General features: G+C 42.1%; 1 protein-coding gene across 1 annotated transcript; it reads right to left on the bottom strand.

Annotated features, from left to right (window-relative positions):
- Positions 1–21,462: 21,462 nt before the first annotated feature.
- On the bottom strand, positions 21,463–22,571 carry LOC101899344 (uncharacterized). The gene has a single exon (XM_005179798.3). The coding sequence runs from the start codon at positions 22,491–22,493 to the stop codon at positions 21,516–21,518; it is 978 nt and encodes a 325-aa protein (XP_005179855.2). The 5' UTR covers positions 22,494–22,571; the 3' UTR covers positions 21,463–21,515.
- Between the last annotated feature and the right edge of the window lie 202 nt (positions 22,572–22,773).

Raw genomic sequence — 22,773 nt, 5'->3', positions numbered from 1 at the left:
TATCTAGATCTCTAGTCATCTGGTCTATAGAGATAGGATCTGTAGGCCGCTAGGCAGCTGGCCTACAGAGATAGACTCTCTAGACCAATAGGCAGATGGTCTACAGAGAAAGAATCTCTAGGGTCCCAACCACCTGGTTTATGGAGATAGATTCCGTAGGCCTCTAGCCATCTCGTCTTCGGAAATAGACTCCCTAGGCATACAGCCAATTGATCCCTAGATATAGGCAATCTAGATAAACTCACTTGGCCGCCATGACCATGCATCTGGCTTATGAAGGTAGACTTCCTAGGCCCCAGACAAGGTGTTCCATGGAGATACACAACCTAGACCATCAGCCAGCGGGTCTATGGATATAAACTCCACAGGTCCCCAGCCAGCTGGCCCACAGCCGACCGGTCAATGAAGATAGACATCCTAGACCCCCAGCCATCTGATCCATAGATATAGAATCTCTAGGTTCCCAACCTCCTGGTTCATGGAGACAGATTCCGTAGGCCTCTAGCCATCTCGTCTTCGGAGATAGACTCCCTAGGCATACAGCAAGTTGATCCATAGATATAAACTTCATAGGCGGCCAGCAAACAAATCTATGGAGATAAACTCACTTGGCCGCCAGGAACTGGTTTATAGACAGAGACTCCCTGAGTCTCCATGCATCTGGCTTATGAAAATAGACTTCCTTGGGCCCGGACCAGGTGGTCCATGGAGATGGACTCCCTAGACCCTCAGTCAGCGGGTATATGGAGATAAACTCTCCAGATTCCCAGCCAGATGATCTATAGAGATGAGCTCCAGCCAGTTGACTTATGTAGATAGACTTCCTAGGCTGCCAGACTGCTGGTCTATGGTGATAGACTTTCGAGGCCCACAGCAAAGTGGTCGATGAAGATAGACATCCTAGAGCCCAAGCCAGCTGGTCTACAGAGATAGATTCCCAAGGTCTTCAGTCAGCTGATCTATAGAGAAAGACTCTCTAGGGTCCCAGCCACCTGGTTAATTGAGATAGATTTCCTAGCCATCTCGTCTTCGGATATAGGCTCTCTAGGCATACAGCCAGCTAATCCATAGATTTAAAAACCCTAGGCGGCCAGCAAACTGGTCTATGGAGATAACCTCACTTGACCGCCAGCCAACTAGTTTATAAATCGAGACTCCCTAGGTCCCCGGTCGGCTGGTCTATGAAGATAGACTTCCTAAGTCGTCAACTAGCAGGTCCCTAGGCGACCGGCCAGTTGGTCGGTGGATGTAGACTTCTTCAGTCCCCAACCAGCTGTGCTTTGAAGATAAACTCCCTAGTCTTCCGGTCAGCTGGTCCATGGAGATAGACTTCCAAGGACCCAGCCAGCTAGATTACAGATGTAATCTCCCTAGACCTCCTCTCAGCTAGTCTATAGAGAAAGTCTCTCCAATGCCTCCAGCCGGCTGGACTATAGAGATAGACTTCCAAAGCCCCCGCCCAGTAGACTATAGATATAAGCTCCCCACATCTTCATTCAGCAACCTATAGTAATAGAATCTCCTGGCTCCCATCAGCCAGCTGGACTATGGGAATAGAATTCCAAGGCCTTCAGTCAGCTGGTTCAGGAAGATATACCTTCTGGACCGCCATCCAGCTGGTCTACGGAGATACCCTCCTCAGGCCACCTGCCAGCTGGTCTAAGGAGATATCCTCTCCAGTCCATCAACCAGCTGATCTATGAAGATATCCAACATAGGTCGCCAGCCGGCTGGTCTATGGAGTTAGACTCCCTCAGCCCCCCAACTAGCTGGACTAAGATTTCCTAGGCACCAAACCAGCAGCTGTATAGAGATAGACTCTCTAGGCACCCAGCCAGCTGGTTTCTATAGATATACGTCCAAGTTCCCCAGTAAGTTGTCCCATAGACATAAACTCCTTAGGACCCCAGGCAGCTTATCTGCGGCCTCAGGCAGCTAGCTAGTCAGCTTGTCAATGGAAACGGACTCTCTAAGCTCAAAGCCAACTGGTCTATTGAGATATACTCTATAGGCCCCGAGTCAGCTGGTCTATGAATTAGATTGACCCATGGGGATAAACTCCCTAGGACCTCAGCCTGCTTATCTGTGGAAATACCCTCCTCAGGCCTCAGCCAGCTAGTTAGTCAGCTTGTCGATGGAAATGGACTCTCTAAGCTCCCAGCCAGCTCTATAGACCCGGGACAGCTGGTCTATGAAATAGATTCCTAGGTCCCAGCCAGCTGGTCTATGGAGATAAACTCTCCATTCCATCAACCAGCTGATCTATGAAGATAGCCAACAAAGGTCACCAGCCAGCTGGTCTATGGAGTTAGACTCCCTCCGCCCCCAGCCAGCTGTTGTATGGCGAAAGATTTCCTAGGCACAAAGCCAGCTGCTGTATAGAGATAGTCTCTCCTCAGGCCCCCTGTCATATGGTCTAAGGAAATATACTCTCTAGTCCACCAACCAGCTGATCTATGAAGATTGCCAACAGACGTCGCAAGCCAACTGGCCAACTGTTGTATGGCGAACGTTTTCCTAGGCACCAAACCAGCAGCTATATAGCGATAGACTCTATAGGTTACCAGCCATTACCATTTCAAGAGATATACGTCCTAATCTCCCAACAAGTTTGCCCATGGAGATAAACTCCCTAGGACCTCAGCCTGTTTATCTGCGGAGATACCCTCCTTAGGCCTCAGGCAGCCAGTTAGTCAGCTTGTCAATGGAAATGGACTCTCTAAGCTCCCAGCCAGCTGGTCTATTGAGATATACTCTATAGGCCCCAAGTCAGCTGGTCTATGAAATAGATTCCTAGGCCCCAGCCAGCTGGTCTATGGAGATATATTCACCGAGATAGACTCTCTAGGTCTACAGTCAGCTGGACTATAGACATAAACTCCCTAGGTCCCAGCCATGTGGTCTATGGATATAGACTACCTAGGTCCCAGCCATGTGATCCATGGATATAGACTCCCTAGATCTCTAGTCCTCCGTTTATAGAGCTAGATTCTCTAGACCCCCAGCTGTCCGGTTTATGGAGATAGATTTCCTATACATATACCCTGCCTAGGTTGCCAGCCAGCTTGTCTATGGAGATAGGCTCTCTAGGCCTCAAGTCAGCCGGTCTAAGAAGGTAGGCCAGAGAAGGCAGTCTACTTTCATAGGCGAGCTCGACTGCCCGGGCCTCCAGCTAACCGGTCTAAGGAGGTAGACTCCAAAGGTCACTAAGCAGCCGATCTATAAAGATAGGGCCGTCTAGAAGATGGACTCCCAGGCCCTCCAGTTCGTCTATAAAAAAACTCCTTGGCACTAACATTCACACCTACCTTATTACTTTTTATGCAGGACGTACACAATTTCTTCCCCTCTCCACCCATTTTATGACCCCACCCCCCTCAAATGTTACTGAAAATTGCATCAAGACTGAATGAAGGCCAAGTTCTGGCCAAAGCAACAATAATACGCATCGTTCGCACGCCCGCTACATCCTCTGAAATATGTGTGGAGGTTAAAATACGTTGCACGCCGGAAGCCCAACACTCAAACAGCTGAAACTGTGCCTGCAAATGAAGAGATATGCTGCCGACAGGCAGCCAGTGAGTGCCATTAACGAGATGTAGGTATTAATATGTGTGTGTGGGTGTATGTATGTGTGAGTGTGCAAGTAATGAGCAAAGCTCCACAACTTTTATTGCGTTTCCTGTTAAGTCTGAGAGGTTTCCTTTAATTTTCATTTATATGAGCGAGAGTTCTTTTCCTTCTTTTTTTTTGGAAAAAATATAAAAATAAAAAACCACTTAAAATTGCACATGCACACACATACACACTCACATCTTCCCAACCGCCCTTGTGAATCCTGTGATGAAGTGTTTTGTAATAATTTACTGGGCGATGGCTCTTTAGTAACTCTGCCACAACAACAATTGTTGCCAATGCCAGGCTTTATTGGTGTCGGGTGTATAAAATTGTAAAAATACAACAGCAACAACAACAACAATAACATATACAAAAATATATATATGTTCGAGCATCCATTCAGGTTTATTTCTCCATTTCATTCTATTTTATGTTGTTTACAACAAAAGCAACAAGAATAACAACAACAACTACTGTTGCTGTTGCAACTATGCCACGGATGTCATGGCAAAATAAAGCGACAAAATGACGACAATGACATTTACAAAACAATAAAACAACTACTGTTCGGTCGCTAGCTCACTCGCTGGGCAATCCATAAGAATGAATGGCTGACTGAATGAACGGCCAATTGACTGTCTGACCGAATGACAGAAGGACTGCCTGACCGACGGAATCCAATTTTATATGGCCGCTATCGGCAAACGGACAACAATCAACCATAATATAGTGGTTGACCATTGCCCGGCCAGACCAGACCAGACCATTGGAAGGCAAGGATATAGAGATGCGGAGGGATGACAGCGTGGTAGTTGGTTTAATAGTTCCATTTGATGGCGGGAAATCACGAAAAAGCTCTAAAATGAATATATAGTCATAAAATTGAAGTTCTGCCATTCATTGATGCTTAAATGGAAACGGTTTACAAAGAAGTGGAAAGGGGGGTGGGGGGGGGGGGTGTTAGAGTGGGGGGTTAAGTAGTTATCCCATATGAAGTTATGGATAAGTAAAAGCTGCTATAAAAGTGAAATTAAAATGATAAATAAAAAAAAAACACAGAAATGTTTTAAGGGTCGAGGAGAGGAGCTGAGGGAAGAGACAGTCTTTAAAGACGAGCTAAAGATCGAGGGAATCCATTTAGATGCGCTGGGAGACAAGCAAATCTCTTGGAGAGAGTTTGGCTGCGAGGTAGTCTTTAAAGAAGATTTAGTGGCAATTGGGTTTCTAGAGACAAGCGGAGGGACGAAGGAGTCTCTACAAATGAGCTAAGTGCGAACTGCCAGGTGACGTGTTCTCTAGAAAATAATTGAGGTCTGAGGGAGTCTCTAGAGAAGAATTGAGGGCTGAGGGAGGGTCTAAGGTACAAGGGAGTCCCTAAAGAAAAGCTAGCGGTGAGTTAAGTGACGAAGGTGTCCATAGACCTGGGGAAGAGGTCGGACGAAAATGTCTCTTTAAACGAAGAAACCTCTATAGAAGAGCTCGAAAATGAATGAGTCTCCCGAAAAGATTTCGAGGTCATAAAAGGCGTGACAACCTCAAGAGACAAACTGAGGGACGAGGGAGTCTCTAGAGATGAGTAGAGGACCGAGGGAGTCTCTAAAAAGGGGAGCTGAGGGGCAAGGAAGTCTCTAGAGGCATGCTTAGGGACAAGGGAGTTTTTATAGAAGAGCTTGAAAACGAGTGAGTCTTCCGAAACGAAGTCGAGGCTATAGAAGCCGTGTTGGCTTCAAAAGACAAGTTGAGGGACGATGGACTCTCTTAAGAACAGCTCAGGGGCAAGGAAGTCCCTAGAGACGACCTAAGGTTCAAGAGAGTCTCTAGAGTCAGCAATGGGGCGAAAGAGTCCCTAGAAATGGGGAAAAGATGACTCGAGAGAGCCTCTTTAGATAAAAAAGTCTCTATAGAAGAGCTGGGATACTTGTGAGTTTCCCTAACAGCAGATCCTTTTCATAGATAAGCTCGAAGTCAGAGAAGGGAGTCTTTTTCATAGACGAACCGATGTCCGAGAAGCGAGTATAGAAGGTCATGGATAAATTCTAGGCTAGAGATGGGGGTCTATAGTCATAGACGAACTCTAGGCTAGAAAAGGGAGACAACTTCCACAGGCGAGAACGAATTCAGAGAAGGGATTCTACTTTCATAGACGAACTCGAGGCCAACGAAAGCAGTCTATTTTCCTAGATTAGCTGGCGGCCAAGAGATGGGACTCTAATTTCATAGACTAGCTCGAGGACAGAAAAGAAAGATTATTTTTATCGATGAGCATACATAAGCTGGTTGACGCCAGAAAAGCGAGTGTAGTCTTGTAGACGAGCTCCAGATTAGAGAAGGAAACTTGTTTTCATAGACGAACTTGAGATCGGAGGCTCTATCCATAAACGAAGTGCGTAGTTGGTGATCCAGAGCAGGGAGTATATTTTCATAGCTGAAGAGGCATCAAGTCCATCGCCACAGAAAGTTTGCTGGCGATTCAGAGAAGGGCGTCAATTTTCATTGACGAGCTTGAGGGTAGAGAAGGGAGGTTGCTTTCATAGACGAGTTGGCTGGGGGATCATGAAGTCAAGCTCCACAGGCGAACTCAATGGATAGAGAGCCCAGCTCCAAAGGTGAACTGAAAAGACAGAGAGCCCAGCTTCATGTTTGAACTGAAGGGTCGTCAGTCCCTCCCTCTGAGCGAGCTGAGATCCTAGGGAGCCGAGCTACATACAAAAGCTGAATGTACAGCCAGCCTAGCTCCAAATTTGAGCTGAAAGGCCAGAGAACCGGGCTTCATAGGCGAGCAGAAGGAGTAGAGAACCCAAGCTGCATAGATGAGCTGAAAGACCAGAAAACTCCGCTGCAAAAACGAGTTAAAGGACCAGAGAGCCCTGCCTTATATGCGAACTGAAGGACCAGGGAGCCCACCCTCATAGGCGAGTTAAAGGTCCAGGAAACTCATCTTCATAGCCGAGCTGAAGGGACAGGAAACCCAGGTTTATAGGTGTTCTGGGTGACGGAAGAGAGAGTATAGCTCGCGAGTTAAATGGGCAGGGTTAGTCGAGCACAAGAATTAGTAGAGCTGAAAGGCCAGGTTTCGGCGAGGTGATGTACCAGGTTTGCACGAGCCAAAGGTCCAGGATTGGTGCAGCTGACAGGCCTGGTTTGGATAAGCTAATGAGCTACGGAAGGTCGAGCCAAAGAGCCAGCGTAATTAGTGTAAAAGAACAAGTGTTAGTCGGGCTACAGAGCCAGGGTTAGAAGTGTTGAAAGATAAGGGTTAGACAAAGGGCTAGGATCACACGAGCAATATGGCCAGGGTAAGTTGGCTAAAGGACTCACGGGTCAGAGTTGGACGAGTTTAAATGTCAGGGTTGGTTGAGCTGAAAAGCTAGGGTAAGCCGAACTAAAGGTCTACGGATATTGGATATTGAAAAGCCAGGGTAAGTGGGGCTAAAGGGCTATATTAAGACGAGTTGAAGGATCAGGGTTGACAGTGGATTTGTTGAACCAGAAAGGCTAGGATTTGTTGAGTCTAAGAGCCAGGTCTGGCTGAGCAAAAGAGCCAGGGTATGTTTTCTTAGGGGGTCACGTTTTATCCAGCTGAAGGACCAGGGTTACTCACTGAAGGGTTACTCAGTGTTAGACGAGGTGATGGACCAGGGCTAGTCGAGCTGTTAGGGTTCAAGGGTCATGGTTAGACTAATTAAATTTCCAAAGAATCAAGTTAAGTCGAGCGGATGGGCCTGTGGTAGGCAATCAGAAGAGCCAAGAATGGTCTAGTTTAAGGTTGAAGGTCCAGCTTTAGTCGAGCAAAATGAACAGGATTAGCCGAGGTAAAGGGCCAGGATTAGTTGAATTAAAGGACCAAAGTTAGCCGAGCTGAAAGACCAGGTTTAGTCAGGTGGAGTCAAAGGGTTATATGAACAGGATTAGCTTGTCTAATCCCCAGGAATAGGGATTAGGGGAGTTATGAGACGAGGATTAGTCGACCTAAAAGGTCAGGGTTAATCGACCTAAAGGGCCAACGTTAGACGAGCAAAACGACCAACGTTAGGCGATCTTAAGACAAGCGAGGGCCAGGGTCAACAAAGGTAAAGAGCCAAGGTAAGCCGAGCTGAATGCCAATGGTTAGTCTAATTAAGAAAAAGGGTTAGTCGGGCTTTAGGGTCAGGATTAATGGAGCAAAAGAGCTCAATTGCCAGGGAGCCGATCCAGGGTTATCCGAGCTATCGAGTCGAGCTGAGGGGCCAGGTTTAGTTGAGACAAGGGCCAGGTTAGATTTAGACTTGCTGAAGGGCCTGGGATTGTATCTCCACAGGATAACTGGAGGTCTAAGTCGATCTATGGACGACCTGTAGATCTATAGAATTGAGAGAAAGGGTTTTCCTGAATTGATATCTTTTTCAGCAAAAAAATCGACTTAGGTCATATACCATTTTACCCTATGTCTGTTTATCACGGCCGTGCCATGTAATGCTCATTGAGGTGTGCTCGTATGTGTTTGTGTGTGTATATGTGTGTGAGTGGGCCTCTGCCTGTTCAATAATAAATGAAGTGAAAATGCTTAAGAATTTAAGGAGCTGAGGAACTGCTCAACTGTGCATGACCCCGCCGAGGCTGCTGCCGCCGCCGCCACCATCGATGCTATTCAGTCAAAATGTAATTGTGAAAAAATGAGCCATCGAAGCGTGTGCAAGTGATGGGTGAATGTGAGTGTGTGTGTGTGGGTTTGTGTGCCTTCTTTGGAGGATTCTTGAGTGTTGTTTAAAGGAGGCTTTTATTTGCAATTCGCTTGTTTGTTTACATGCCTTGGCTTCGTACAGCTTGCTCAATGGCGGAAATTGAATTTTCCCGGAAGACTACATTGAGGTGTGTTGTGAGGATGTGTTGGTGTGTCAGTGTGTGTTTGGAGAGGTAAAAATTTAGAATTTTAATAATAGCTGGCATTGTGTACGTGTAGTCGCAGCGAAACATGTTCGAATTTATTTGCCTTTGCGAGCTGTTGAAGACAGGAGCCCCCACGTCCTCTCTTCCACTCCTTCCTGGAAGCTATCCTCGCAGAAATGAAATATTGCCAAGTCATGGCAAGTTATGCAAAATAATTATTAAAAATTCCAAGACAATTAGAGCAAATAACTTTGCCTATCTCTTGCCGGCTCACCCAGGAGCATGTTAAGCTGGTAATATATCAAAGCAAATGAAATGAAATATCCTGGCAAACAATAACCGACTACAAATGCAGTTTTATATTTCATGCTATGCTCCATCAAGTCTGGGGTTGGCTTGGTTATGAATATCCCCTTACAGATTATTAGTACTTCGCCGGAGCATTACCCTCTCCCTGTAAATGTTGTAGATGAAAGGACATATTCTTTAATTCTCTTATCCTTCAAAAAAACCGTTCAAAACCTCCCCTCCTCCACCAAAAAAGTTTTTAAAAATATATTCGGGCTTGGGTAGGATTTCCTCTTCGATACGTTATTCATATCCTCTTAAAAAAATAACCACAGTAACATGGCGAGGGCTACAAAGAGCCCCCTCTCCTCCCTATCTTCTCCTCTCAGATTTGAGAGCAGTAAAACAAAAACGTATCATAGATGACAGAAAAAAAAAGAAAAGTTCTGTTAACTGTTATGTAGAAGGGTCATAAATTTTATGTGTGTGGATGATTTTTTTTTTTGCGGGTTCCCTTTATGAACTTATGCTTCCCGCCTCCCCTCTCCGAGTCCTTTGATATTTGATTTCTATGATTTTCTCCTCTAGTTTTTCATTTACTGCAAAGGCTGACTCATATTTATGTAGGAGGAGGAGGAAGAGAAAAAAAAAACGAAAACAAGAAAATAAAACGAAAGTTGCAGCTATTCTTCCTTTTACGCCGTTGCAATATCCGTTTCATGTGTGCGTTTTTTTTTTTTTGTTTAGATTTTGTTTGAAATTTCTTCGTTAAAGGGCTTTGATTTTTTCAGATAATTTTTCCTAAATAAAATCAAAATGTGGGAGATTTTTGAAATTGGATCCAGCAAATGTTTCCCAAGTCAATTCTCTAATTCCACCTAATTTTTGTCAAATAAGAAAATGGAATACTTTAGAGATTTTCATATAATATCACAATTCCGCAATTTTTTTGGAGGAAAATTCAATTCAGGAATGTTTTCAGGAAGCTCTCAGCAAATTATTTCATTTATTTCAACATTCAGCCAATCTACAAATTTAAAAATAATTTGTATTGTGTTTGTAATTGATGTTCTCTGGCATGCCTGAACCAATTTGGTTCCTCCGAATTTCATATGCAAGCTGATGCCAACAGAAAGGTTTATATGCTTATTTTTATGGATAGTCTCTGTATTGATTCATGAGTTATAGCCATTTTGGTGCGTTCATTTCAAATAATGTATTTGGAAAATAGTTCAGTGATGGATTCAACGCCCAGGTGAAGCGACTGAACCTAGAATCTTAAAATTTTGCGTTGGAATCTTGAATTTTTGGATTCAATATATATTTCCCATAACAAAGTCAAACCCATAATTTTTGTCAATGGAAAAAATGTATACTTTAGTGATTTCCATAGAATATCAAAATTCAGCAATTTTTTTGAAGGAAAGTTCAATTCAGGAATGTTTTCAGGAAGCTCTCAGCTAATTTTTTTCAAAGAAAGATTGAATTTGGGGAAGTTCTCCTTTAGAAAACCTCCAATTCAGATAATCTACAAATTTAAAAATAATTTGTATTGTTGTTTGTAATTGATGTTCTCTGGCATGTGTGAAACAATTTGTTTCTTCCGAATTTCATATGAAAGCTGATCTCAATAGCAAGGTTTATATGTATATTTATATGCAAAGTCTCTTTATTGATTCATGAGTTATAGCCATTTTGGTGCCTTCATTTCGAAATATGGATTTTGAAAATAGGTCAGTGATGGATTCAACAACAAGGCGAGACGGCTAAAGCTAGAATCTTAAAATTTTGCGTGAGGGTCAATTGTGGGTATGTTGGGATGAGATATGGCAGGGTTTTTAAAAAATACAATGCACAACAACATCCAACAACGGTTTTTGGTCGATATAATTCAACAAAGGAGTTATCCGTAGAATATTATAATTCAGCAATTTTTTTGAGGGAAAGTTCAATTTAGGATTTTTTTCGGGAAGCTCTTAGCAATTTTTTTAAAAGAAAAATGTAATTCGGGAAAGTTCTCGCTTAGAAAAATCTAAATTCAGTTAATCTACAAATTTAAAAATAGTTTGTATTGTGTTTGCAATTGATGTTCTCTGGCATGCGATGAGCCTATTTGATTTCTGCAGTTTTCGTATGAAAGCTGATGCCAATAGGAAGGTTTATAGGTATATTTATATGTAAAGTCTCTTTATTGATTCATGAGTTATAGCCATTTTTGTGTCTTCATTTCGAAATGTATATTTTGAAAAAAGTTCAGTGAATGATTCAACGACCAGGCGAAACGACTAAATCTAAAATCTTAAAATTTTACATGGGGTGTTTTGGGGTGAGATATGGCAGGGTTTTTAAAAATACAATGCACAACAACAATCCAACAAAGCCTTTTGGTCGATATAATACAACAAAGGAGTTTTCCATAGAATATTATAATTTAGCATTTTTTTTAAGGAAAATTCAATTCAGGAATATTTTCAGGAAGCTCTCTGCAATTTTTTTAAAGAAAAATTGAATTCGGGGAAGTGCTCCTTTAGAAAACCTACAATTCAGCTAATCTACAAAGTTAAAAATAGTTTTTATTGTGTTTGTAATTGATGTTCTCTGGCATGTGTGAAACAATTCGGCATTCTGCAAATTTCATATGAAAACTGATGTCAATAGGAAGGTTTATAGGTAGATTTATATGCATAGTCTCTGTATTAATTCATGAGTTATGACCATTTTAGTGATTTCATTTCGAAACATGGATTTTGAAAATCTGAAACTGATTCAACGCCCAGGTGAAGCGACTAAAGCTAGAATCTTGAAATTTTGCGTGGGAATCTTGAATTTTTGAATTCTATATATATTTCCAATAACAAAGTCAATCCCATAATTTTTGTCAATGAAGAAAGCTCTCTGCAATTTTTTTAAAGAAAAATTGAATTCGGGGAAGTTCTCCTTTAGAAAACTTACAATTCAGCTAATCTACAAATTTAAAAATAGTTTGTATTGTGTTTGTAATTGATGTTCTTTGGCATGCCTGAACCAATTTGGTTCCTCCGAATTTTATATGAAGGCTGATGCCAATAGAAAGGTTTATAGGTATATTTATGTGCATAGTCTCTGTATTGATTTATGAGTTATGGCCATTTTAGTGCATTCATTTCGAAATATGGATTTTAAAAATCGTTCAGTGACTGATTCAACGCCCAGGTGAAACGCCGGAAGCTAGAACCTTGAAATTGTACATGGGGATCAATGTGGGTGTGTTGGGGTTAGATATGGCAGGTTTTTTAAAGATAAAATGCACAAAAACAATCCAACAAAGACTTTTGGTCGATATAATTCAACAAAGGAGTTATCCATAGAATATTATAATTTAGCAATTTTTTTGAAGGAAAATTCAATTCAGGAATATCTCAGGAAATTCTCAGCAATTTTTTTTCAAAGAAAAATTGAATTGTTCTCTGACATGCCTGAACCATTTGGTTTCTGCAAATTTCATATGAAAGCTGATGCCAGCAGCAAGGTTTATATGTATATTTATATGCATAGTCCCAATATTGATTTATGAGTTATATCCATTTTGGTGCGTTCATTTCAAATAATGTATTTGGAAAATAGTTCAGTGATGGATTCAACAACCAGGCGAAACGCCGGAAGCTAGAATCTTAAAATTTTACATGGGGATCAATGTGGGTATGTTGGGGTGAGATATGGCAGGGTTTTTAAAAATACAATGCACAACAACAATCCAACAAAGGTTTTTGGTCGATATAATTCAACAAAGGAGTTATCCATAGAATATTATAATTCAGCATTTTTTAAAGGAAAGCTTAATGCAGGAATGTTATCAACAATTTTTTTCAAAAAAAAAAAAAAAAAAAAAATTGAATTCCTGGAAGTTCTCACTTAGGAAAATCCGAATTCAGCTAATCCACAAAATTTAAAAATAATTTGTATTGTGTTAGTCATTGATGTTCTCTGACATGCCTGAACCAATTTGGTTTCTGCAAATTAAATGTGAAACCTGGTGCCAATGGCAAGGTTAGTATGCACATTAATATACATAGTCACTGTATTGATTCATGTGTTATAGCCATTTTGGTGCTTTCATTTCGAAACATATATTTTGAAAATAGGTCAGTGAATGATTCAACGACCACGCGAAATGGCGGAAGCTAGAATTTTACAATTTTACATCGGGATCAATGTGGTGTTTTGGGGTGAGATATGGCAGGGTTTTTAAAAATACAATGCTCAACAACAAGCCAACAAAGGTTTCTGGTCGATAAATTCAACAAAGGAATTCTCCATAGAATATTATAATGTTTTCAGAAAGCTCTTAGCAAAATTGTTAAAAAGAAAAATTGAATTTGGCGTAATTCTCACTTACAAAAATCCAAATTCAGTTAATGTACAAATTTAAAAATAGTTTGTATTGTGTTAGTCACTGATGTTCTCTGCCATGCGTGAACTAATTTGGTTCCTCCGAATTTCATATGAAAGCTGATGTCATTACCAAGGTTTATATGTATATCTATGTGCATAGTCTCTGTATTGATTCATGAGTTATAGCCATTTTGCTGACTTCATTTCGAAATATGCATTTTAAAAATAATTCAACTCGGAAAAGATTTTCTTTGGGAAAACTCAATTCAACAAAGGATTTTCAGAAAAAAAATACATTTCAGGGAAGTTTTCATTTATGAGAAAAACTCACCAAAAATGTTTCCTTTGGAATATCTGAAATTCAGCAAAATTATTTTCTTCCGTTTTCATTATTGATTCAAGGCCATGAACCACACTTCAAATGCCATAGCATGGACGGAACATTGCCACTCCAACCAAAATCCATTAGCCAACTGTACTGTAACGCCATGTAAAGCCGACGCCTGTTTTCAATTGCAAACCCAACTATTTTGGAACGTGACACGTCCGGATACGTCAATTGTCGAGTCCTTTGGCATTGCAATGCGCTTTTCATTCACTCACCCAGCCAACAGCTGGCAATGCCACACGCCATGCCGCCACAGTTGTCAACCAGCTATCATCGATGAGGTCTTTACGTATTCCAATCATAACATTTGATATGTTTGTTGAAAGGTGGCGGGGGTGGAGAGGGAGGGAAGGGGGAGTGATGGGCTGCCAGCATTGGTTGGTTATGTTTTATGACTGGCCTTGTTTTTTCTCCATCCTGTTGCTGGGTCAATTGTGTGCCAATGGTTAGGCAGGCAGGCAGCCAGCCAGCCAGTCAGTCAGCCGGCATTCTGTCATTGGCAAGTGCGTGTAACGGTGTCCAAGTGCTATTGATGACCATGCTGATGCAAAGAGACTATCCTGGTGGCCCTAAACGTTGATGTTCGATGTTGTTGTCGAGTATTGAATTTACAAACACGCTTATCGAAAATCATTTATCATTTTTAACTGCCGTTTGGCTTTGGCTGGTAGTGATGCCACCGCAGAAGCAGCAGAAGCAGCATCCACATACAAGGGAGGAAGGAAGGAAGGAAATAGAGAAAAAGCTGGAGTCCTTTGTTGTTATGCATGGAGGCATCTGCAATATGTTAGACGTGTGTGTGTGTATGTGTTGGTGAGGTTTTCTCTCGGTGCGTTTTGATGATGCTGAACAGCCCCCAGCCAGGCAGGCATAAAAACCATTCGGTCATCATCGGGATTTTGCCACATAGGACAGAGACAACAATTTACGCAAAAATACAAACATACACCTCCACATCTATACACACTTCCACCCTATCAAGGAAACCGTCAACAATGTTTTTCTTTTCCAAGGACCCACCAACTGCCGCCTGAACGGATGGATGGCGGGTATCAATGGCGTTTACAGAAATCAATTTGTATTTCTTTGATAAGCTGCCATCCCCGTTCTGAATAATAAAGCAAGTGTCGCCGTTATGTTTGGCGAGTGTATCCTCGGTGTTTTTTTTTCTCATGTGCATCTGTGTGTGTGTGTGTGCTCTTGTGAACTTTGGGAGGATATTTTCCGTTTTCCGTATCAGAAAATTCACACAAAAGCAAGGATTAATAGACTCAATTTGGCTATGGATATTTGAGAACTCTCCCAACAGCCTATCATTGTTAGCGACATTCTCCAGCCACCATCCGCCGAATATGGCATGCCACGGAACGACACAACCAAGAGTAGCTGTGTGACATGAATAGCCTGTGACAAGGTCAAGTGTTAAGGACACACACAATAAACATTTTGTTGGAAGTGTCATTTTGCGGAGATTGGTTGGTTCATTCATTGTTGCCATTTAGCGTTTTGAGAAAGGTTTAAGTGTGTGTGTGTCTGTGTGTGTGTGTCTGTGTGTGTGTGTGCAATGCTTTGTTCGTCCCATAGATATTGAGAACCTGACAAGGCCCGCGGTTAAACAATTTCAATACAAAAATATACCATTGTGAACTGAACAATGGCCGTGGATGATTTGAAAGGAGAAAATATGGATGGATGGCAATGGATTAGCTGGGGGTGGATTATCTGCTGCAAGGAATTGAGGTTTTTCCTGGAAGAATTTTCATTGTTTTGGGGTTAACCATGGAAAAGCTTTGCTGAATTGAAATTTGTATGTAAAACCTGGAGAATAATATTTTTAAGATTTTTCTTTTGGTGGACGGAAGAAAACAGCAACATCAGCAGAAATGGTTCGAAAAGTAATGAAACGACTTGATCGTAACCCGCGTCGCAGTGGCCGAAAAGTGGCTCGTGAGCTGAACATATCACAATATTCCATTCGGCAAATATTGAAAAATAAGCTCGGGGTAAAGCCATTGAAATTCCAATAAGCGCAAGAACTTACACCGCAACTGAAAGAAAATAGACTTTAAAGGGCTAAAGAGTTGCTTCGCTTGGCCGAAAGTGGTGAACTGCCGAATTTGGTTTTCTCCGTCTCCGATGAGAAAACATTCGTTGTCTAGCAGTTTGTAAACACACAAAATGATCGCGTTTATTTGCCAAAAAGGTCAGCTGAAACTCTGCACCTTCGGTTGGCCACCAGAACTCAAGCGCCGGCCATGGTGATGGTGTGGGCCGCCATAACAGCCGATGGTCGCTCTCCGCTCGTATTAATCGACAATGAGCATCAGACCATCAGAAAAAATGCCGAATATTATCGCGAAAATATTCTGGAGGGTGTATTAATGCCTTGGAAACATTTTGGCCGCAGACCTTGGACATTCCAATAGGACTCAGCACCATCGCACTCAGCACACGCCACCCTAGAATGGTTACAAAACGAGGTTCCTCGCTTCATTTTCAGCGCACAATGGCCCTGAAAAATCTCCTGATGCCGGATACAAACCTGTTGGACTATGGTGTCTGGAGCGTTTTGGAAAGCAAGGTTGGCACTAAAAAATACCAAAGTGTCGATCGATCACCTCTAACAAACGCTTCGCCGGAAATGGGCCAAAATACCGCAGATCAAAATTCAGGAAGAATATGACGGTTTCATTGGCCGTTTGAAGGCCACAATTCGTGCCAGAGGTGATCAATTCGAACAAATCTAAACTTATTCTAAAGTTTGATGCTACTTCCGACATTTTTTGGCTTTCATTCAATAAAATTTAAAACAATAGGTAAAAATTATGGCGTTCGACTTTGTTGCAGTTTTTTTAACTCATCCTGTATTGGCATGAGCGAAATTTGAAGACAGTCGGACTTTTATTTCACATTTTATGAGGGTTATGATTTTTCAAAATTTTAACCCTTTGAGGGGGAGGTACTAAAAGGAGTGGAGCGATATTGTCGATTTTCGCACCGGACCTAGCACTGATACAAATATTAAGATCTACAAAATTTGAACATGATCGGATGATCCTTTGTCATCCTATGAAAAAGAATATTTTCTTTAAAAAAATCGACTTTTTGTGCGGGAGGTACTAAAAGGAGTCGAGCGATATTGTCGATTTTCACGCCGGATCTAGCACTGTTACAAATATTAAGATCTACAAAATTTGAATATAAATGGAAGATCCTTTGTCTTCCTAAAAATGTTTTCTTTGGAAAATTTTGACCTTTTTTGGGGGAGGTACCAGAAGAAGTGAACAGATATTGTCCACCTACGAACACGATCTAAGTTTGACAATAATATTACCATGTGCCAAGCTTGGATCAAATCGGATACTCTCTTTGAGAGTTATCGTGCACTCGAGCCAGACAGACAAACGGGCGGGCGAACACCGCTAAATGGACTCCAAATGTCCTGAAACGGAATTCCTTGAAAGAGACTTAGGAATCAACACAGTTATTTACATGACGTACATTTTGGGTGAATCGAAGGATTCGTATACCCTCTGTAGCTGGCCATAAAGAGAGTCTCTAGAGACGAGCTAATGGGCACGAGAGTCTTTATAGAAGAGCTGAAGGGCCCGAGAGTCTTTATAGAAGAGCGGAAGAGCCCGAGAGTCTCTATTGATGAGCTAAGGGCCACTGAGTCTGAAGGGATAAAAAGTCTATTGAATCATAGCTGAATTAGGTTTCTCTGCACAAAAGCTTCTCAGCGGCTTCCTTCGTGGAAATTTTGCTGAGTAGCGGATTCCTATGAGAATGTGGGTTGAGTTGAAATGTATTATTGGAAAACTCCGCTGAATCGAGTTTCCAGTCCCAAAAACTTGGCTGATTTGAAATTTTCAATAAAAAAATGTTGCTTTACTGTGTTTTTTCAAAGGAAACCCCCCATACCCGACTGCAGGTCTTTGTGGGGTGACCTGACTTAATTAAGTGGCAGAGTAGCCGCTTTCTATAAGAATATGTTGCCGAATAAAGATTGCTGGCTGAGTTGAAATGTATTTTGGGAAAACTCCGCTAAATCGGGTTTCCGGTTCCAAAAACTTGGATGATTTGAAATTTTCAATAGAAAAATGTTCCTTTACTGCGTTTTTTCAATGGAAACCTCCAAAACTTTGTGGAGTGACCTGACTTAATTAAGTTTTTTGCCCCTAAAACTTTGTCGAATTATCCTTTTTCTCAGCACTTAACATTTGACTAAGTTCCTCCGTCTAATTAAAGTGAAATTCATCACGAAGTCCTTCACAGGTCTTTATTGTTGTATCCTCCAAAGAAATTTCCATTGTTTCTTTTACAACCCAAATTTTTTCCCTCCGAAAAAAGGGTCCTTTTTTTCTACATTTCAAATTTGTTCAGGATTTGTTTCCCAAAAATTAATTGGTAGTGTTTACATTGTTGTTGCTCTTAAAACGAATTTCCCCTACCTTCCCAACAGCATTGCTGGAACTGTCACACATTTAAAATTTATTCGATTCTTGGCAAAGGAATCCCCCCCCCTCCTCCCTTTCTTTTTTCTCTTATGTTCAGCAATTGTGGAAAACGTGTTACCAAATTTACATTTATTTGAAAATTCCGCAGTTTTACCTGCAGCTTCCCTAACCCTTCCCCTGCCCCAGGCCAAGGAAATGGGTTAATGTAAAGTGGTACGGTTCTCTGTGTTTTCCTCTTTTTTGCACTGGGTCTTTTCGCGGTTCCGCATTAAATTATAGTTAACTTTTATTCCTGGCGTTTTTTATACGCTCGCTTATTTCAGCAATGTTCAATCCAGTGCTGACGTTTGGTTGGTTGGTTGTCGGGTTAAGAAGAAAAATGGTTGGGAAATTTGCTGTGAAGATGGAAATAGTTTTATGGCTTGATTCGGGTCTGGGTGGTTTTCCTTTCTCTGTTTCTATATTTTTTTGGACTGCAGCTTCATTTTATGTTTGCACTTTTGCAATGGCTTTCTGCTGCTTATTTTTCGTTTAAAAAAATAAAATATTGTTATAGGAGTTGTAAATTTTGTAAGCGTTCGCCATTTTTTTTGGCAAAGGCCATTGCGGTTTGGGGGGGGGGGGAGTGATAGGGGTCGCAAAAGTCTTAACTTTCCCTAAAACATGTCTGCATAGTCCTTTTTAAACAAATTTAGGGACATACTCTCAAATTTCTTATCAGAAATGCAAGAATCCCTAATAGTTGCAAATTTAAAGCATACTTTTAGGCGTTCACATGAATTGAGTTAAGGAAGTAGCCAAGTCTCGTGGCATTTGTTTGCCATTTTCTTAAGACACATTCATAAAATATTACAGCTGGCTTTTACTCCCACAACTACACACACACACATACATCTATACATGTGTAATATATGTATGTATTTGTATCTGAACGAGACCTTTGACATATGCCGGTTGTCAAAGCAACATTTTCGTTAATTTTAATGCCGTTGCCGTAATTATGTCATTAACACGGTCACACAAATTAAGTTCATACACGAGCACAAAAATTCCAAGGGTCTTAAGGCGTATTATAATAAGTCGGCAAGGAGGTGGAGGAGGCGGATGCAGTGGAGAAGGATGTCTAATGTAATGAAATAATAAATAGGAATGTATGCGAAACCAATTTCAAAGGAAATGTGTGCCAAGGACACATTTCGGAAAAGCAGCTTTTGTGCCGGGCTTTTGGGAAGAGCATAATGGAGTTTTCTTTTTAATAAGGAAAGCCTTCAAAAAGGTCTTCAGGAGGTCTTCTACTCCTTGGAAGGGATTTCATACAGAGAAGACCTTTAGGAGATATTCTGTCTACAGAAGAGCGTCAGGGGGCCTTCTATCCATAGAAGACCGATTTTATCTAGAGAAGACTTCTGGGAGATATTCTGTCTACAGAACATAGTCAGGAGGTCTTCTATTTATAGCAGACCGGCAGGAGGTCTTCTATCCATAGAAGGCCGTCAGGAGGTCTTCTATCCATAGAAGACCGGCAGGAGGTCTTCTATCCATAGAAGACCATTTGGAGGTCTTCTATCCATAGAAGACCGTCAGGAGGTCTTCTAACCATAGAAGACCGTCAGGAGGTCTTCTAACCATAGAAGACCGTCAGGAAGTTTTTTAACCATAGGAGACCGTCAGGAGGTCTTCTATCCATAGAAGACCGTCAGGAGGTTTTCTATCCATAGAAGACCGTCAGGAGGTCTTCTATCCATAGAAGACCGTCAGGAGGTCTTCTATCCATAGAAGACAGGCCGGAGGACTTCTAACCATGGAATACCGGCAGGAGGTCTTCTATCCATAGAAGACAGGCCGGAGGACTTCTAACCATAGAAGACTGCCAGGAGGTCTTCTATCCATAGAAGACCGGCAGGAGGTCTTCTATCCATAGAAGACCGCCAGAAAGTCTTCTAACCACAGAAGACCGATAGGAGGTCTTCTAATCATAGAAGACCGCCAGGAGGTCTTCTATCCATAGAATACCGCCAGGAGGTCTTCCATCCATAGATGACCGCCAGGAGGTCTTCTAACCACAGAAGACCGATAGGAGGTCTTCTAATCATAGAAGACCGGCAGGAGGTCTTCTATCCATAGAAGACCGGCAGGAGGTCTTCTATCCATAGAAGACAGGCCGGAGGACTTCTAACCATAGAAGACCGCCAGGAGGTCTTCTATCCATAGAAGACCGCCAGGAGGTCTTCTATCCACAGAAGACCGCCAGGAGGTCTTCTATCCATAGAATACCGCCAGGAGGTCTTCTATCCATAGAAGACCGCCAGAAAGTCTTCTAACCACAGAAGACCGATAGGAGGTCTTCTATTCATAGAAGACCGGCAGGAGGTCTTCTATCCATAGAAGACCGGCAGGAGGTCTTCTATCCATAGATGACCGGCAGGAAGTCTTCTATCCATAGAAGACCGGCAGGAGGTCTTCTGTTCACAGAAGACAATCAAGGAGTCCCACAAAAAGTCCTTCTGGAAGAGCTTTTCATAGCTTCTATCCATAGAAGAGCGTCAGGAGGTCTTCTATCCATAGAAGACCGGAAGGAGTTCTTCTGTGTATGGAGGACCGTCAGGATGTCTTCTTTTCACAGAAGACCATCAAGGAGTCGCACAAAAAGTCCTTCTGGAAGAGCTTTTCATAGCTTCTATCCATAGAAGACCGTCAGGAGGTCTTCTTTCCACAGAAGACCGTTAGGAGGTCTTCTATCCATAGAAGACCGGCAGGAGGTCTTCTCTCCAAAGAAGACCGTCAGGAGGTCTTCTCTCCACAGAAGACCTTTAGGAGGTCTTCTCTCCACAGAAGACCTTTAGGAGGTCTTCTGTCCATAGATCTTTAGTAGGTCTTCAGGCTATGGAAATTTTTTAGGACTTCTATTTATAGAAAACCGTTAGGAGGACTTATGTTAATAGAAGACCTTCAAGAGGTGTTCTGTCCATAAAAGACCTTTAGGTGGTGTTCTGCCCATAGAGAACCTTAAGGAGGTGTTCTTCTGCTTACGAGGAACCTTCAGGGGGTTTCCTGCCTATAGAAAATCGTCAGCAGGTTTTCTGTCTACAAAAGACCCTCAGGTCATCATCTATTCAGAGAAGGCCGTCAGGATTTTCTCCGACTAGAGAAGAAAGCCCATAGAAGGCAGTCAGCAGATCTTCTACCCTGTTAATATCCTATATTAAGAAGGTCACGCAAGATAAATTTCTTTATAGTTAATTGTCAGGAGGTGTTGAATCCTTCGAAAAGTAATCCGCCAAGAACTCTCCTGAAGTATCCCCAACTCTAAGATTCCTTGAAACTTTTCGATTCCCTTGAAGTGGTCATAACTCTTTGGCTCTTTGTATATTATGCCATTAGGAATCTCTCCAAATGACTTTTGGTCCCATGGAAATCAACCCGATCCCTGCTATTCCTATGGAAAATATCCCCCTTCCGGAAGGACCATTTGCGTACTCTTCGAGATTTGATTGATGCAAAGACATTGCTTTCTTCACCAACCTCTTTTATTTAACATCAACCACACACTTGGAGACCACAATTTCCTTGGTAAGTTTGCCATTTTTCGTACCATAGACCTCGATGGACTTCAATGACTTCAGACCCTCCACGACACGGCCAAATCCAACACGTTTGCCATTTAGCACTCCCAATGGCTTAAAGCTAATGGCAAAATAGAACAAACCCTTCTTGTGATATTTCAAATGATCCAACGAAAGCGAAAGGATCCCAGCATATTTCCCATGATCCAGGGCCCTTTTGTCATATTCCAGAGGCTTCGAGACCAATGACTTATCTGACAGCCTTAAAGTACCCTCCAACCACAGGCTGGGGAAAAGGCGCACAAATTCCAATTTTTGATTTTTCTCCTCGCGGCAGAGTTTTATAAATTCCAAAACCACCCCAGGAGCAGCTTCGGTGTACAACTGCACGGCAATGCGTCCAAGTGGTCGTATGTTCTTCACTTCCAGTTCCAACCACACCATGGGTCTTAGGACCAGTTTCAGTTTCTTATGGTCCTCTGGTAATTTTAGCTGGGAATATTTCTTCAGAATCCCATGGGGCACAAGAAATTTCGCGGGCCTCCTTTTCTTTGGCTTCCTTAACTTCGTAGGATCCTGCCACGTGTCCAACTCCCCCTGCGTACATAGAATCCTCTTGCCCATTTCCATGTTTTCCATTTCAATTTTATGCAGCTCCCTCAGTCTTATGGGCAGATTGCTGGCCGCCAAAGCCGTTTCCGTGGTGCGAAATGAATCGGTGGCCCCTCTCGTACGAAAAATCTCATTCAGGTGGACCAATAGCTCGGCATTGGTTTTATTCCGCTCCACAAATGTCATAACATCGTCCTTGAGTTTGGAAAATCTGGAAAAGTTGCCAACATGCAGAATGGGTGGTTTGTGGTCCACAATGGCTTTGGCCTCACGCAAACGGCGTCGATGTTTTTCCAGGGCAATTTTGTGAAATTCTTCTGTGATGAGCATTTCTTTTGGGAAAACGACGTAGATCGGAATGCGAAATTTGGAAAAAATAAATGAAAATAAAATAAAATCGAAAAATTTTGAAAATAAAACCAATGAATCAAAGCTTGAGGCGGAATATCCTGGGGGTTTCCTTTAGACAGAAGACGTTCTGAAGAACTTTTCTAGATAAAAGTCCTAGTGACGTTGTCCTATAGACCTGCTAACTGCCTTCTGTAGACAGAAGACCTCTTGACGGTCTCCTGAAAATATCCGGTATATAGGAGCCCTTTCGTCGGTCTGC

This window comes from Musca domestica, unplaced genomic scaffold, assembly GCF_030504385.1.
Source record: "Musca domestica strain aabys unplaced genomic scaffold, Musca_domestica.polishedcontigs.V.1.1 223, whole genome shotgun sequence".
NCBI classification, from domain to species: Eukaryota; Metazoa; Arthropoda; class Insecta; order Diptera; family Muscidae; genus Musca; species Musca domestica.
The sequence above is the reverse complement of the archived record's forward strand: the minus strand, read 5'-3'. Positions and strand labels throughout refer to the sequence as shown.